Below are 15,455 nucleotides of genomic sequence, written 5' to 3' on the forward strand. Positions count from 1 at the left end.
GGCATCCAGGAGGGCTAAGCCAGCTCTGGCTAAGTTAGGGTGCGGTGAGTGCTGTAGCACCTAGGCCGTCCTACCAATGTTCACTTACTCACATGCTCATCCTTACCTCTCAGAATGAACAGGCAAGCACATGGAGTTCAAGTTGTTGCTACTTCTAGGACCTTTGTGGCCTGAGGCAGGGACAGTATAAAGCTGTGACTAAGCTTCTTCCTTCTCACCTCCCAGAACGTGTTCCATCTGTGCTGCTGAATGCCTCCCCCCAGGCATCTAGGGATGAGGCTGACAGGAGGGAGGGCTCTCCTGGCTCTGCCCTTTTTCTTTCCCACTCAATGAGTGCTTTGTGAGAGGAGAGGCCAGCATACTTCTTTACTTCCTCCAGACTTGGCCAGGCTATGGAGCCAGGAGTCTGACCACTTAAGCCAGCAGACAAAACAAAAGCCTGAGGACTGTGCATGGTGTTTATTAGTGATGACAGTGAGGTGGGGGCAGGGTCTTGTGGAGCATGCTCTGTAGGTCACACTAGAGCCATAGGCAAGGGTAGGCAGGTAGACACGGCCTCTAAGGGCTGTTCACTGTGTCCTATCTCTCCCCATCTAACCCTAATGTAAGAAGCAGCAGCTATGAATCAGGGAGTAAATTTTGGGGCTCATATTCCCTAGGGCACATGAGGGGCAAAACCAAAAATGACCAGATGCAAGGACAAAACAAAGGGGCGAACAGGGCCCTGAAAGTGTTTCATACATCTGTGCTGTGCATACCCGCCCGCCCTCCCTCCCCGAGTCCCCAATCCAGGTTGACTCCTGTCCTCTGCTTAGCTCGACCATGCTCTTAGTCCCTAGTCCAGTCAGTTGTTTAAGGGTGAAGACAGCCCTCCCTCCAAGAGCTCTAGCCCCAGTGTGGGCTGCCTGCCATTCCAGTCCTGTACTTGGATGGCCTGCCCCAGCTCACAGATGGGAGTGCCACCTGATGGTCTCTGATTGTCTCATTTCTAATGTTTGGCAGTGAGTTAAGGGGAGGCCCTTGGACCCCAAGGTACAACCCCCGAGTCCCTTGACTGTTAGACCTGTGTCTGCTCAGGGACTGTTTCTTCATGCCATGTGGCCATACCTCCATCCTCTGGTCACTTTGAGGAGACATCCCTTCCCTGAGTGATGGGAAGGCCCCTGCTAAAAGGGATCCTGGCCTGAGGGCACTGCCCAGTGGGCAGCTTCTTGTGCAAGAGAGGATTGGAAGGTGCCAGGGGTGCAGAACACACAGCTAGTACCTGGAATGGGAGCCTAGGAGGACATTGCCCAGGAGGTAAAGGGGCCCCCTGCTCCCAGAACCTTGGGACCCCAGGCAGCCCTGGAGCTGGGGCTGGGCAGGGGGGTTTGGGGGCTGAGCCTAGTGGCAGCCTAATGCCAGTCTAACTCCAACCTGTCTGCCTGGAGTGGGTCCCCCAGTCAGCTGTGCCTGTGCCTGCCTGCCTAGGCAGCAGGAGGCTGTCAGTAGCTATCTTTGGGCCAGGGCCGGTTGCGCTGCCAGTTCCGGTCATTGTGGTTGTGCTCTGAGTCCTGGACTAGGAGTCGGTCTTGGGGGTCATGTCCATTAGCACTAGGCAGCCCCGAAGTGTGTTGGCGGTGAGGTTGGTACAGGTCCTGGTAGGCATCTGCATAGTCCTCCTCTAGGTGGCGGGAGCTACGCTGTGAAGATCCTGTCCAGGCTTGGCGTGAGCTCTCACTGGCCTCATCTGAGGGCATCAAGCTGTCCCGCTCGAGGGGCGAGTGCTCCTCGCCACGTTCTCCCAGCAGCTGCTGGTTCTGGGGGCAACACACAGCTCTAAGTAAGGCAGCACAGACCTCACCTTAGCCTCCCTCCCACCTCTGGTAGGGTTGGCGGTTCTTCCACCTCCTCCCTCAAGTCCTAGATCCAGGAAGTAACACAAGGAAGAACTATGCTAGAGCAGTCTTCCTCTTCAGATTGGATATGAGCTTCTGACTCCCTTCAAATTCAGGTATCACGATGGTTAATGCTTAGCTGCTAATGGGAAACTCATGGGTTTGAACCCACCGGCTGCTCTCTGGGAACGACTAGAACCTTAGATAACCCTATGGGGCAGTTCCTTATGAGTCACAGTCAACTTGACGGCACCCAGCAAAATTACCAAACCCGATTAGGAGGAGGGTTTGGAGACTGCTTCCTCTGACCCCTAGAAACAAATCTGATTACTCATCTTGTTGACTATTTCCTCATCAGAAAGGTCTTAGGCTGTCTGCAGCAGCTCTGTCTCCAGCAGAGCTGAGAGCTCTCCAAGCCTTTTGAACTAGAGGCCAAGGACCCTCCTCAACCTTGAGCCGGGCAGCTTAGGGGGAGAGCAATGCATTAGCTGGCTGTTTGAAGATATGAACTTATTCAGGAAGTGGTTACCTGAAGTCCAGGGATGGCACTGGGGGGCCCCAAAAGACTAGGGCTGGGTGCCGGGTGGTGGGTGGCCCGCCAGTAAACCTCCAGGTATTCAGCTAGGTGCTCACAGGCATCCTCCAGCTGGTTCTCATCCAGAATCACATCAAACGACTCCTGGGGAAGAGGGGAAAAGTTGAGCTCCTCACAGTGGCAGCCCCGTACTAACCTCTATAGCTCCAACCTGGATAAGGCAGAGTGGGAATAGGGGTAGCTGATGCAAGCACTCACCGGTGGGCACTGAACCAACTTATCATATGCCATCATCTGTACAGTCAGGTGCTTCATCTGTGACTTCCCCCGGGAGCGAATGAGACGTTGGAGTACCTGAGAGAAAGGGCAGACCCGGGCCTGGAAAGAACTGGGCATGTCCCCCACTTGTGATATGGCATCGGTAACAGGTGAGGATGACTCAAAATGGTGTCAAGGGGCAGCAAGGAACAAGAACTCAGGTGCCACTGGGCAGATACCAAAAAGATTTTTACATTCTACTGAGGCAACTCAGAGCCGCCTCCATCACCACAGCTAACCTACCTTCGGTGAGGACACTTTGACAAAGACGATGATGGGGGCCAGTGAGGTTTTGGCCAGCTGAGCTGGGTGATTGATGGTGTCGGCATCCAACACTACTAACTGCAGGGATTTGGCCAGTTCAAATATGCGCTCGATCTCACTCTGTACTTCAGCTATGGAGGGAGGAAGCAGGAGTGATCACCTATGGCTCCAGACATTTCTTATTCCAACAGGGCCTTTGGTGGTGGTTATGTGCTGTGGAGTCAGTTCTGACTCATAGCGACCCTATACAGGGTTTCCGAGGAACAGCTGGTAGTTTCCAACTGCTTGCTGACTATGAAGTTAGCAGCTCGATTCGTACCCACTATGCTACCAGAGGGGCTCCCAAATGGTGGACAGGAATGAACCAGAGAGAAGGGTATTAATCAAAAGCCTTAGTCCTGGGTCTCAGAGGTGAAGGAACCAGGGAGGCATTTGGTGAGCTTATCCAGATGGACTGGGCAGGTACAAGAGTAGGGTACTGAAACAACTTGGATTGGTTCTGACCAATCCTGGGCCGGGTAGAGAAGGAATTGGGCAGAAAAGCAGAGTAGGGAAAAAGAAAAGTAGGAAGAAATGTTCTAATACTTGAGTGGGCAGAGTAACAGGGAGACAAGGACATCTTACCAATGCTGGAGCGAGCAGAGGAACGTTCTATGATGGTCCTCTTGCCGGGGTTGTTAAGTACAGATCGCTTTGCCAATGAAAGGTCCGCTGTGACACGGGTGATGGATATCCTGGAGTGAGGGTGAAGAATCATAACTCACCTCTAAACTTAAAGCCCTGGGCCCCACCTTACTCAGACCTCACTAACTCCCTTCAGAAAAGTCCCTACAACAAGCATCTGGAAGTAGGCAATGGACTTCTCCCTGGTTCTCATGCTGCTCTAGGCCCAGCAGCTTACCTGCCATCAAACCTATGTTTGAGGAAGTCAAAGAGAGCCTTCTGCATCATGTCTGTGACCTGGGTGGGGAAGATCAGGGAGCTGACCGAGAGTCCATGTGAAGAGGGGCAGAATCCCCAGGCCTGGTTCACGGACCTTGCATGTTACACACTTAGACCCTGCGGGGGAGGATGCCCCCTCCCACTGTCCCAGGGGCCCTTCCTGTGGCAGGCTTGGTAGAGGTGACTCTGGGGCCAGCGACCTTTTCTCACCTCATAACCTTTCAGAGAGGGCCCCACCAGCACCACGGGCCGCATGGAGGGCACCACATCATATGGAGGAACATGTTCTGCCTGCAGAATAGACCAGAGGTCAGGCAAAACCTAGGTGCCTGCCGTATGACCATTTGGTCCTGGGAGAAGATCGCAAAAGTCTTGGCACTCCCTCCCTTCTGTATCTTTTGCCCCTCCAACAATGACTGCCCGAAAACTGTTCCCGCAGCCATAAGCCATGAGAAACCCCCATCTCAGACCCCTTTCTTGACTCACCTGCTTTTGCTTCTGCTTGGCTTTTTGGAAAAGGAAATAAAAGATTAAAGTTGGTGAAGGGGAAAAAGGTCCTGGGGGCATGGCATTCCCTCTCCCAGGGGAGATCCGGAGCTTCTCCCAGCTCTTTGGATCCTGCCACCAACCCTCCCCACAGTCAACCTGGGGAAAATCCCCTCTTCCCTGTGTCTTAATTACCCACCTACCCAAGCTGGGGGTGGGGTGGGGAGAGGCTACCTAGAGATGGAGGAGGGGAGCGCCTGCTGCCAATGTCACTCAGGCTGGAGGGGTTCCCGGATCTCCTGAGAGCAGAAAAGGAGGTCAGAGAGAATGTGTACATATGCCATTGTGTATACACTGAAGGGGCTTCAAAAAGTTTGTAGGCAAATGGAATGAAAGATCATGGAATTTTCCCACTAACTTGTTGAAAGCTCCATATCTGTGTGTAAACATTAATAGCTGTGTAAGTTTCCACACACTTTAGTTCATGAAGAAGCATTTGATGTGTGTGCCTTTGTATGTGTATGCTTGTATATTTGCTGGATAGAGATGTGTAGATGTGTATAGCTGGGTATAGGCATGTATTTTGGTGTGGGATATGCACACATGTGTGGTGCCGGTGTACTATGGGTAATGTACACATGTCTAGGGGCATGGTGTTTATTGAGTCACAGCCCTGCTCTCACCTGGCCTTCTGCTCCTGTTTGAGCCGGATGCTCTCCAGGCGCTGGGGGCTGGGGATGAAGGCGACGTCTCCACCCTCTTTCACTAGCCGCCCGATCCACCAGTCATTGCTGTACTTCTAAGGGTGGGGAGGAGCAGGAAGGGTGGTGAGAGGCAGCAGTGCTGGCCTTAGTCCTGAGTTGGAGAGGTGGAGGAGCCAGGGAGGCATTTAGTGAGCTCACCCAGATCAACTGAGGAAGGCAGCATGAGGGGAGCTAGGCAGGAGAAGGTGCCAGAGGCAAAGGCAGCTGGGGTGAAGCACCCAGAATTCCAGACCTCGGGATCACAGCTGTCACACAGCAAATCTAACTTCTACTAGGGCTAAGAAGGATGGCATTGGTCTTGGGTATCAGGGCTGTATGAGTGTGTGTTAAAAGTAAGTAGCTGAGGAGTTTGGGAATGTGCTTACAGACTAACGACCCAGAGAATAAGAAGCATTAGGAGTTGGGGCAGGAGCAGGGAAATTACGTGGTAGAAACTTCTTTTGGAGAAGGGGAGGGTATCGATCACCTCTTTAATGTGCAGGAAATCTTTGGCCTCGAAGTTGACTCCAGAACCCTGGACTGGGCACTCCTCATCCAGTACACCACAGTAGCTGACATTAGTCCTCACAGCAAATGCCACGGGCTTGTGCTGGACAAAGTGGCCATCGGTGTCAGCGAGGGAGCCTCAGACCACACATCCCAGTAGCGGTGCCCCGTCAGCGGAGGGTCAGAGCCGCTGCTCACCCATCACACACACTCTTTCACACTCACATACTCTCTGCCCAATGACCTCCTGGGACTTGGGACCAAGCACAGATTCCCACCCAAACTTGTCTCCTGCTCCAGAAGGTGATACCTTGGCCCTTTCAAGCTGCTGCTGAGCCTGGCTCTCCACTTCACGCCGGGCACTCTCCCGATCCTCCTCCAGGGAGACGTCCGAGTCCAGAGATGGGCGGCTGGTATAGGAGTCTGCTGAACCCTGCGATGGGAGAAAGGCAGTGACCCTGGACTCACGCAAGAAAGGTGCTATGGGAGCATCTCCTCCTATCCCCACAGGAAGGGCCCTGGTATCTCTCAGGCTGCAGGAAATGCTGGCCTAATCAATACATGCTCAGATCTGGGCGCTTCCTACAAGCCTATGAATACTGCAGCTTTCAATAGCTTACCACACTTCCTTCTTTCCTCTCGTTTCTCCCCTTGACCATGTCTTCCAAGGTCTGAGAGCAGGGGGATGTACCGTAAATTATGTATTGGAGATGATTTTGAATCCAGAATACACTCTTGTTCACGCCAGCCTGCAAAGCAGCCTGGATATTATCCCTTTAAAATGCCTGGCGGGAGTACAGCCAGCCAGGGAGCAGTCAAGAGATGCTGGTTGGCATGGCACTGGCCCTGAATGTCTGGAAACAGCCACCTGCCTCCTTAGATCCCATTTTCCCTTGTCTCTACCATTCCAGGGTGAAGAGAGGGCACAGAGCTGCCAACTCCTAGAAATCACCTTCTGTTTACTCTCCCCACCCCCCACTTTCTTTCCTCCCACACCTGCTGGGGCAACTGGCCAGGTGTGGGCAGCAAACAAGGCTGAGAAGGCAACACAAAGCTATCTCCCTGGGCACAGGCGAGCTGGGCCACGCCTACCACCTGGCCTACATCTCCCCAAGCTTGAGGCATATCAGGCCCTGGAGGAAGGCCAGGCTGGTGCCAAGCAACCCAGCTAAGGAACAGGACCCGAGGGACTTAGGGAGGGGGTCTCTGGTAAGCTAAGCAAGGAGAGTCACGGAGTCTGCCAGTAGGAAGGGTCTCTAGGCAATGAGGGCACATTTGGAGGGCTCATGGTTCCCCTTCAAGGCCCTGAGGTAAATGCACAAGAGTAAGGGAAGCTACATCCTGAGACAAGAGGCCAGAAGTCAAGATGTCTGCGTTTCCCCTCAGTCTAGGGAGAAGAGAATATTTTGTGGGTTTTTTTTTTTTTTTTTGCCATGGTTTCCCTTTTGTGGGCATAACAATGGAATGCTGCTTCCCTCAATTCTGAGGTTTGGGTGGCAGAGAGAAAGAGAAGATGAGAGCCTAGATAAGGGATTTATGTGGGAAAGTGTGTGTGTATAGAGAAAGGGACTGTAGACTACCTTCTCAGACTGCAGAATATTGACCACCTGAGGGAAGGCAGCAGAGGGAGTGAAATCACACCCCTGCCTCAGACAAGAGGACATGGCAGCTTGGTCTCAGCTTAAACTATAAACAATGTCTGTGGTAGGCCAAAGGCATGAAGAAAGCAGAGGGGCCGAGGGACATTGGTAGTTCACTGGTACAGAATTCACACATTCCATGAGGAGACCATAGTTTGATTCCTGTGTCAGTGGCGGCTTGTGTGTTATGGTGAACAGGTTACAGCAGACTATCCAGAGGAACCAGGAAGAAAGGCCTGGCAATCTATTCCAAAATTTTGTCAATGAAAACCTTATGGATCACATGTGTCTTATACTCAACATATTGTGGAACTGGGACAGGATTGGGTAGTGGCTCATTCTGTTGTGCAAGGGGTCACCATGAGTCAGGGACAGTTACCCAGCAGCTAACAACAGTCTGTCTGTGCTTCCCCATCTCTCTTCAAAATAAAATAGGACTGGCTTGGCAGCAGGAAGAAGACTGAGTTCCCAGGTCAGTAAGAGGAGGGAGCTCTTTCTCAGAGTCTTAGGACACAGGAGATACCTCTACATGGCATGGCTGTTTGAAGTGCATAAAGACCCACGTGGAAGGGCAGGATGAACCACATTCACTTTGATAAGGACACACTAGATACCACCTATATGCCTAGTATGTGGTAGAAAAAGAGTCTCACCTTTATTACATGCCCTCCAGGCTCTCAAACTGATAGTAATGTGCTTGCCTGTGGTAGTTGGGTAACCTGGCCTCTCACTCTAGGATGTAAATGATGGGATGGCTCCCTTACTATTTAGTAAGTTGTGTTCTCACCATTACTCCCAAGTCTTCAGGGATCCTTACCTCCTGAAGCTCTGGTCTCACTTGGGGAGGCCAGGGCTGCCCTGCCAAGCACATTCTGGGGGTCTTGTCTCCCCCACTCCCTTCTATGCCAAAACAGCCAGAGGCTCAGTACTTTAGAGCTGCCAGGAGTTGGCACAGTGCCCTGGTGGTGCCCCCCTTGCCTGGTGAGTGTGTGGGCAGGCTGCAGCATGGGGAAGGAGAGGAGGGAGATGAGCCGGTGGATTTATTTAGAGCCTGATCTCCCTCCTACTGCTTCAGAGGGGGCCTCAGGGAGAGCAAGGAGCCAGGCAAGAGAAAGGAAGTGGGGGAGGGTAATCCAGGAACTAGAGAGAGGTGGGGAGGGTGCAATGGGACAGCATGGTGCCTCCAAACATCCTCCACATGTCAGTGTTTACCTTGTAGCAGTCCCTGCCTTCTCAGTAAGGATGGAAAAGACCCTCTAGTCCTTTCTCAAGCTCACCTTGGCATGTTGGCACCCTGGACCATGTTAGCTGCCCTTTTCACTGTCAGAGAAGAGGTATCCACCAGCCCCTCAAAAGTTATCTGTTCTAGCTGCAAGGTTTTCAGCCCCAGAGCCTTGATAAGGAGTTGGTCCCAGCAGGAGTCCAGTTCCAGAAAAGACTGATAATAGCCTATTCCGAGGTTTAGCATTCATCTATCCTGGGCCTGGCAGCAAGAGATGGGTCAGGGCTTTATCATACCCCCTTTTCATTCCCAGGGGTGCTGGCAACTGTATAGCTCTAACCTACACACCCATCAGGGACCTCCTCCAAATCATCTAATGGTCCTCTTCCAAGGAGGTCTTCTTTCAGGAGGTTTAAAGGAAGATTGGCAGCTCCAGGGGGCTGAGAAGCTACTCCCTAACCTTGTCCCATCCTTCCAAGCACTCTCCCTGCTCTCTGAGCTCCGGGAATCACTGCCTAATGAGCTGATTTGTCTCAGTGGGTCAGGAGATAAAAGCAAAGAGGAGAATTAAATATTTATCAGTTGCCTGGTTCTCTGAGCAAAGAGCTTCCTCTCTAACCCCAGGCCTTCAGTTCCTCTGGTCTCACCTCCAGGGCCTCCATGCTGAATGCTGCTCTCAGGAAGCCTCAGCAGGAGGTTGTGGAATGAATGGGCTGTCAGATGGCCCACCCATGTGCCGGGTACCCAGGTTTTAGTCAGGACCAGTAGTTGGGGTAGAGCAAGGGTGAGGAGATAAGGCAACACGCAGAGACAGATTATGGAAAGGGATAATGAAGGGACTCAAGTTTTATGATATCTTTCTGAAGAGGATGGGACCCAGGCTCATCATTTGGGCACAGGAAGTCTGCAATGTCCCCCTCCCCAAGACGCCCAGCTTCTCCATAAATCCTCCTTTAGAACTCTAGCCCTTAGGTCTGCTCTCTCTAAAACCGCTAAACACCTCAGCCTCAATTCCTCCACCCCTTTCTCCCTCCACCTCTCCAATCTTGGGCTCAGGATCCACCCTCTAGAAGTGAGTGACCTATCTCACTTTCCTACAATGCTCCCCGAACACACACTGCCCCGTCACGGGGGCGTTTTTCCCAAGTCCAGAACTGGGGGAAGGGTCCAAGGGAGAGAAGGTGTCACCACAACTTCCCCATTCCCATCCCCCCCACGCCCGTGGGCACTCACCGCCTCCGAGTCCTCAAACCCGGGCACGTAGGAGTCGTCATACATGGGGGAGTCCGGGTTGGGAGGAAGAGAGCAACACCGGGGGCGGGAGCAGTGGCCGCGCCCGAGAGATGCCACCGAACCCCGCAGCCCGGCGGGCGGCGACGGCTGAGCGACAGAGCGCGAAGGAGGGAACGAGCCGCGAAGCCCAGCTGCTCGGAGCTCAAATCACCGCTCCCCTCATCCTACCCCACCCCCCCACCCCCGAACCCTGCTGGTCCCACCCCGAGCGTGGCTGAGGAATCTGGCGCCGACTCCTACAACAATAGTGCCCGCCCACCTGCCCCTCCCGGGGAGAAGGCGGGGGGGTGGTGGCGGCAGGGGGCACCGGCCACGGGGGAGCCTGGACGCGGCCGGGAGATGGGAGTAGACGACAGCCCAGCAGAAGGTGGGTCCCCAAGTACCCACGGGGCAAAGGGGCGGCGGGGAGGAAGGGGAGGAGAGACTGAGGGCGGGGCGGGCCCAGGCTCGTCGGAGGCGGGGCGAGGAGAGATGCGGAGACTGAGACGCTCCGCAACCCAGGAAATACAACACCGGGAAACAAAGGGCTGGCGCGGGGGAGGGGGTGTGGAGCCGGCGAGAGGGACAGACCCGAGACTGCAAAGGATAAGGCGGAGGTTAAGGGGAGGCCGAAGAAGAAGAAAGAACTAGAGACCCAGCGAGGAAAGGAGAGACTGGGACTTTGGGGCAGAAAGGCATGGGGGAGGGGTGGCCTGCCGGGAGGGGCCCCAGGTAAAAGAAGATGGCGTGTTTGGGTCCCGTAGTTCCGAAGACTCCGAAAGCAAACCCAGCAACTGTACTGAGAAGGAATGGATTTGGCGACTCCAGGCAAATGCCATAAAATCACCCCTGGCCCAACAGGTGCTCCATCCCCTCAATCCTGACACGCAGCATCAAAGGGTCCAACCCATGTGACCGGAGGTTTTGAAGAGCTGGATTAGTTCTCCCCCACACCTATCTCGGGAAGATTTCATCCTAGTCTGACCGAGACTGGGGTTCCCTTGCTATTTCCCAGCCAAAAACACACTGCCAAGGCATCTGTGGGAATTGGGGCAGAGAGGGCTATCTTCGCGAATCCCACTGCCTGCAGTCATTTCCGCCTCATAGAGACCCTATATTGGGTTCCCAAGACCGTAAATCTTTACAGGAGCAGCAGATAGCCCCATCTCTCTACGGGGGAGAGGCTGGTGGGTTTGAACTGCCTACTTTGTGTCTGAAGGGAGAAGGAAAAAAGTCAGAGAGTGGAGGTAGGGGGATTGCTGTAGGTAGAACAGAAGGTGGAACCCTGGCCACACTGGGAGAGGGAAAGGACCAGAAAGCCACGTTGTGAGGCCAGATTTTCACCTTAACAAAAGGTTGGGAATGGTGTCTATCCAAGTTCCAGCCTCAGTGAATATCTTCAAAAGGATGTTGAGATTTGAGATAAAAAGAGCCGCAGCCCTACCTACTCAAGGGAACTTCCCCAAAGATCTCCCCCCCCCCATTTAAGCACCCTCCTTTTTTCATTTCTCTAGCAAAACTATCTTTTGAATCCTAATTGCCTACCTGCCCCCATAGAGTCCTGATGTGGCACTGTAGGATAAGTACTGGACTGCTAACTGCAAAGTTGATGTTTCAAATCCACCAGCCACTCCATCCTGATGGAGATGTGAAATAGACAGGGAGTTACCCTTGGTGGCTTCCAGCCTCCTAGTATTTGGACTCTTATTCCTGAGCTGAGTCCTCCAGCCCCAGTTTCTCACACATGTTGAGCTCAGGAATCTGTTTCATTAGGCTAAGTGTGAAGATAGGGTACGAAAATGGATGAGAGCTTCAGTAAATCAAAAATAATCCCTGTCCAGTTGTGGGAGGTTGTTATGACTTCCTTAACCACTGAGTAATGCTTTGCCTCATCTCACTATGGGTTGAAATCTGGGTGAAGAGGAAGGGAAAATCCAGGAGGGAGAGTAGATTAGCAGAATGGAGGATGTGTATATGGGCTAAATCATTTTTCAAAGTCAAGATACCAGAATATTAGTTTTGGCTCTGCCAGTAATAAACTGTGTAATCTTAGTTAGCTTAGTTAATATCTCTGAAACTGTTTCCCCCTCTTTAAAAAGGACTCCTGGTATGGTGCTGTAGAATAAGCACTGAAATGCTTACTACAAGGTCAATGGTTCAAACCCACCAGTTCCTCCTTGGAAACCCTATACAGGGTCACTGCGAGTTGTAATCCATTCCATGGCATTTAACAACAAAAAGAAGTTGGGGTAGACTTCTAGGGGGCTAAAAGCTTTGAAATTTGGAGTCTATGAGATAGATGTTGTTGTTAAGTGCCATCTAGTCAGTTCAAACCCATAGCGACCCTGTATAGGGTTTCCTAGGAGCAGCTGGTGAGCTTGAGCCACCGACCTTGCAATTCAAATAACTTTGCAGATGGACACCATGTATTTCTCACCCGTCTCGTCTCTGCTCACTCACTTATCTACTCCCAGTGCAGGTTAATGCACTGGACTGCAATGTCAGTTTGAACCTCAAGGTCGGCAGTTCAAGCTCATCAGCCGCTCCTCAGAAAACCTATGCAGGGTCACTATGACTGGGAACTGACTTGACAGCACTAAACAACAACAACCACACACATTTATGAGGCACCTACTCTAAGTAATTCCTAGTCCTACTCTGTCCTAGTTTGAGGGTTAGAGGGAAATCAGAAAATCAAAATTTTGACAGGGTTTGATGAGCTCTATTATATGAAATACTATGCATGAGAGAAAAAGACAGAAAAACCTCCCAAACGAATCCTTTTCCCACCTGTCACTTTTTCCTCTTCCTTTAGCAAGGAAAGGAGAGAGGAAGGACCTCATTTAAAATTTGTCTTTAGTTTATCTTTAGTCTGTCTACCCCTTTCCAGTCCAGCCCAGCATCTTCCTCCTGAAGGTTTGGTAAACTGGACTTTGCTGGATCCCTGATGGCTGAGGGAACTAATCACTATTGGGGGAGGCATTCTGCTTTCACATTTCCTTCTGAGTCCAGCACGATTTTGGGGTTGGTTTTATTGGATTCGTCTGGATTGGAATCCTTGGATATTCTGCCTTTGGTTCATCTGTCCTGCCAGCTGGGCAGAGGAGGGCTGAGGTGTCGAAGGAACAAAACCCTCAAAGTGGTATCTCTGGGGAGATGATCTGGTGAAGAAGACAGCTGCTAAGGTTTCTCATCCCATTCCTAAATCTACAACGCTAGCCTCTCCTTTTGGGGCTCTCTCAACCCCCAGTTAGTCCTAGAGACTGAGATGACAGTAGATCTGCGAACTGAAGCACTCCTACCTCACATACCTTGTATTCATCCCCGTCTGGGACAAGGTTGCCTAAGTCTGCTCCGGAGACATGGGTTGCCATGACAACCACCCCAGCAGCTCATACCTGGGCCTATCCCATGGGTCCTGCCGGAGCTGTAATGCCTTCCTCCCTTCTTCCTAGATTCTGGGTTGCTAGCCAATGCCCTTTTCCATTTCTTACCTCACCCACACCTGCCTGCTCATTTTATGCCAAGCTAGTGACTTCCTGTCCTGTGGCAGGATGTGTGCTGGTCAGCATTATCCTATATGAGGTCCAGAATCCCTTTTCTTTTCCATGGTTGAATTTAAGAAGAGACAGCTGAGAAAAAGAAAAGCTCAAGGTCCAAAGGCACCTTAGGGAATGGACTCTTCTTGCTTGACTCTGCCTGAAGAGAGCTGTTAGCCTGGTGGCGAGCGAGCAGGTACCAGGCATTGAGGCAGGAGAAAAGGGACAAAGTCTGGTTTGGGAGTGGGAGTTCTTAGGGGTCCCCAAAATATACCCTAGCTTCTTCTCTGCATGCACCAGGAAGCTGGATAGATCTCAATCTCTGAGTATTGAATGGGGAAATTGAGGAAGGCGCTAGAACCTCTGGGAAGAACTTCCCAGAAGTCTCCAAGGTCTAGGTTGAGGCCGCTAGCATTCTGGCTGCTAGACTGTCCCCAGAGAATTCAGGAAGGCACCACAAGAGCTTGGCAGAGCCCGCCCCTCTTCATCTTGTAATCTATCCCCTTCTCTGGCTTCCCAGTTAGTCCCCCCAGCCTAGCCCAGTTGCAATGCTTAGATGCTGCCAGCTCCAGCTCTCCCACCCTCGGCCTCACCTCCTCAGGCCTCCTTCCTTCACCATCGTTGCAATCTCCCTCTCCTAGCTTGGAGTGGTGCTCCCCTCCCACCCACTGGAGAGGGGCCCCACGGTTACCTCGTTCAGCAGGAAGGTTGCACTGGAGTCAGAAAAAGACATAGACCGAGCTAGCGGTCCTTCCCCCTCCCCCGGGCCCGGGGCTCCGAGGCGGGAGCTGGACCCGGCCGCGGCTCTGCACACAGGCTCCCGCCTGCACGCCTGGCCTCACCCCTTGCCAGCAGAGCTCCGCCGCCGCCGCTCTCCTCCCTCTCTCCAGGTTCCCTCCCCTTTCTTTCTCCCTCCTCCCTCCTTCTCCCGGGCTTTCTCGCAGCCTCAGTCAGTCTTGCTCACTCTCGCCTTTCGGTCCAGCCTCTCTCCACCTTTGTCTCTTCTTGATTCCTGATCTCTCTATATCTGGGCACCTCCCACTGTCCTTCCTCCTTTTTCATCCTCCCTTATCATTATCCCCCTCTCTCCACTTTTTCATCAGCTCCCTTTCTAGAAAGGGTAGAGAATCTGCAACACCTACTACAAGACGGAGAAGGGCTAAAAGATGCCCCAACTCCTGAGCTAAGGGGATGGCTCTGCTCCCTGGGTCCCTGCTCCAGGCACCGGGCACTCCTCCTCTGTTCCTGAAGAAGAAATGCACCTTGGTTTTGACTGCAACCTCAGTGGAGAAAGGAAGAAAGTTCAGGTGTCAAAATGCCTCTGGGTCAGAGAGGGAAAGCAACGGTGTACTGAAGACCTGGGGGGCATGGGGGAAGGATTGCATGAAAGGGATTGTAACCATGGCAATGAGACGATATACGATAGAATGAATGTAAAACTAATGTTCTCCCATGTAAACTATCACATAATTCACAATAAAACTTTTAAGAGAGAGAGAGAAAAAAAAAAAAAAAAAAAAAAAGCCTCTGGGTACCAGGAAAGCCACTTACATCCACCCTTCCCTGTCCAGGGCCTTGTGGCTACTGCAGGATCCATTTGGAGACTGCTCAACCCAATCAGGATGTGCCCTGCCTCTGCTGTCACCCTTCCTTTCCCAGGTCCTGGCTTCCCAAAGGGAAAGGGGGAGGAGAGGGAGTTTTTCTGCAACCGACTGTAACTCCCCTTGGGTTCTCTCAGTTGGAGGCCACACTTGCTCACAGGTGGCGGCAGCTACCTGGGGTCTCTCACCCGGCAAGGGTTTGATCCTGCTGGCTGGAGAACAGAGGGGGCTACAACTGGGAGTCAGACCCTGCCATAGCCTCATCTTATTCCTCTTCACTTTCCAGAGGGAAGAGAAATTGAGGTCCTACCTCCATATCCACTGTAGGGATTCCAGGCTGCACTCTTTTATCCCCAGCCTCTTTGAGACACTTCCTCACAGGACTCCAGACAGCTCCTACCTCCATGCTGGTCTGTCCCTGCGAAGCCAAGTGGAGTCCCAGCCAGGAATTGACAGCAGGGTGGACAGAGCCTTGGGATGCTTCTCGGGTCTGTACCCCCTTCCCGCCC

At 52.5% G+C, this 15,455-nt stretch overlaps 1 protein-coding gene across 3 annotated transcripts; it reads right to left on the reverse strand.

Moving 5' to 3' along the window:
* Nucleotides 1-443: 443 nt before the first annotated feature.
* CACNB3 (calcium channel, voltage-dependent, beta 3 subunit) lies at nt 444-14,190 on the reverse strand. 3 transcript variants are annotated; one of them, XM_006870102.1, is made up of 13 exons: nt 14,037-14,190; nt 5,983-6,105; nt 5,653-5,775; nt 5,106-5,221; nt 4,657-4,721; nt 4,423-4,442; nt 4,147-4,227; nt 3,896-3,954; nt 3,619-3,728; nt 2,974-3,125; nt 2,671-2,766; nt 2,407-2,556; nt 444-1,799 (listed from the first exon to the last, which is right to left on the reverse strand). In XM_006870102.1, the coding sequence occupies exons 1-13, from the start codon at nt 14,076-14,078 to the stop codon at nt 1,485-1,487; spliced, it is 1,452 nt and encodes a 483-aa protein (XP_006870164.1). In that variant the 5' UTR covers nt 14,079-14,190; the 3' UTR covers nt 444-1,484. The 3 variants fall into 3 exon arrangements, with proteins under 3 accessions (XP_006870164.1, XP_006870163.1, XP_006870165.1); XM_006870101.1 differs by lacking the exon at nt 14,037-14,190 and adding an exon at nt 9,768-9,989 and having other exon boundaries at nt 445-1,799; XM_006870103.1 differs by lacking the exons at nt 5,653-5,775; nt 14,037-14,190 and adding an exon at nt 9,768-9,812 and having other exon boundaries at nt 1,485-1,799.
* Nucleotides 14,191-15,455: the final 1,265 nt, after the last annotated feature.

The sequence above is a fragment of the Chrysochloris asiatica genome, unplaced genomic scaffold (assembly GCF_000296735.1).
Source record: "Chrysochloris asiatica unplaced genomic scaffold, ChrAsi1.0 scaffold00138, whole genome shotgun sequence".
Taxonomy (NCBI): Eukaryota; Metazoa; Chordata; class Mammalia; order Afrosoricida; family Chrysochloridae; genus Chrysochloris; species Chrysochloris asiatica.

Bases quoted from the DNA above. Each gene is read 5' to 3' on its own strand.
- CACNB3 (XM_006870101.1), bottom strand. From the start codon at position 9,812: ATGTATGACGACTCCTACGTGCCCGGGTTTGAGGACTCGGAGGCG. The intron at 5,776-5,982 runs GTATCACCTTCT...CACTTTGTCCAG, and splicing joins AGCAGCTTGAAAGGGCCAAG to CACAAGCCCGTGGCATTTGC. The intron at 4,443-4,656 runs GTAGCCTCTCCC...TTTTCCAAAAAG, and splicing joins CTCCCCTCCTCCATCTCTAG to CCAAGCAGAAGCAAAAGCAG.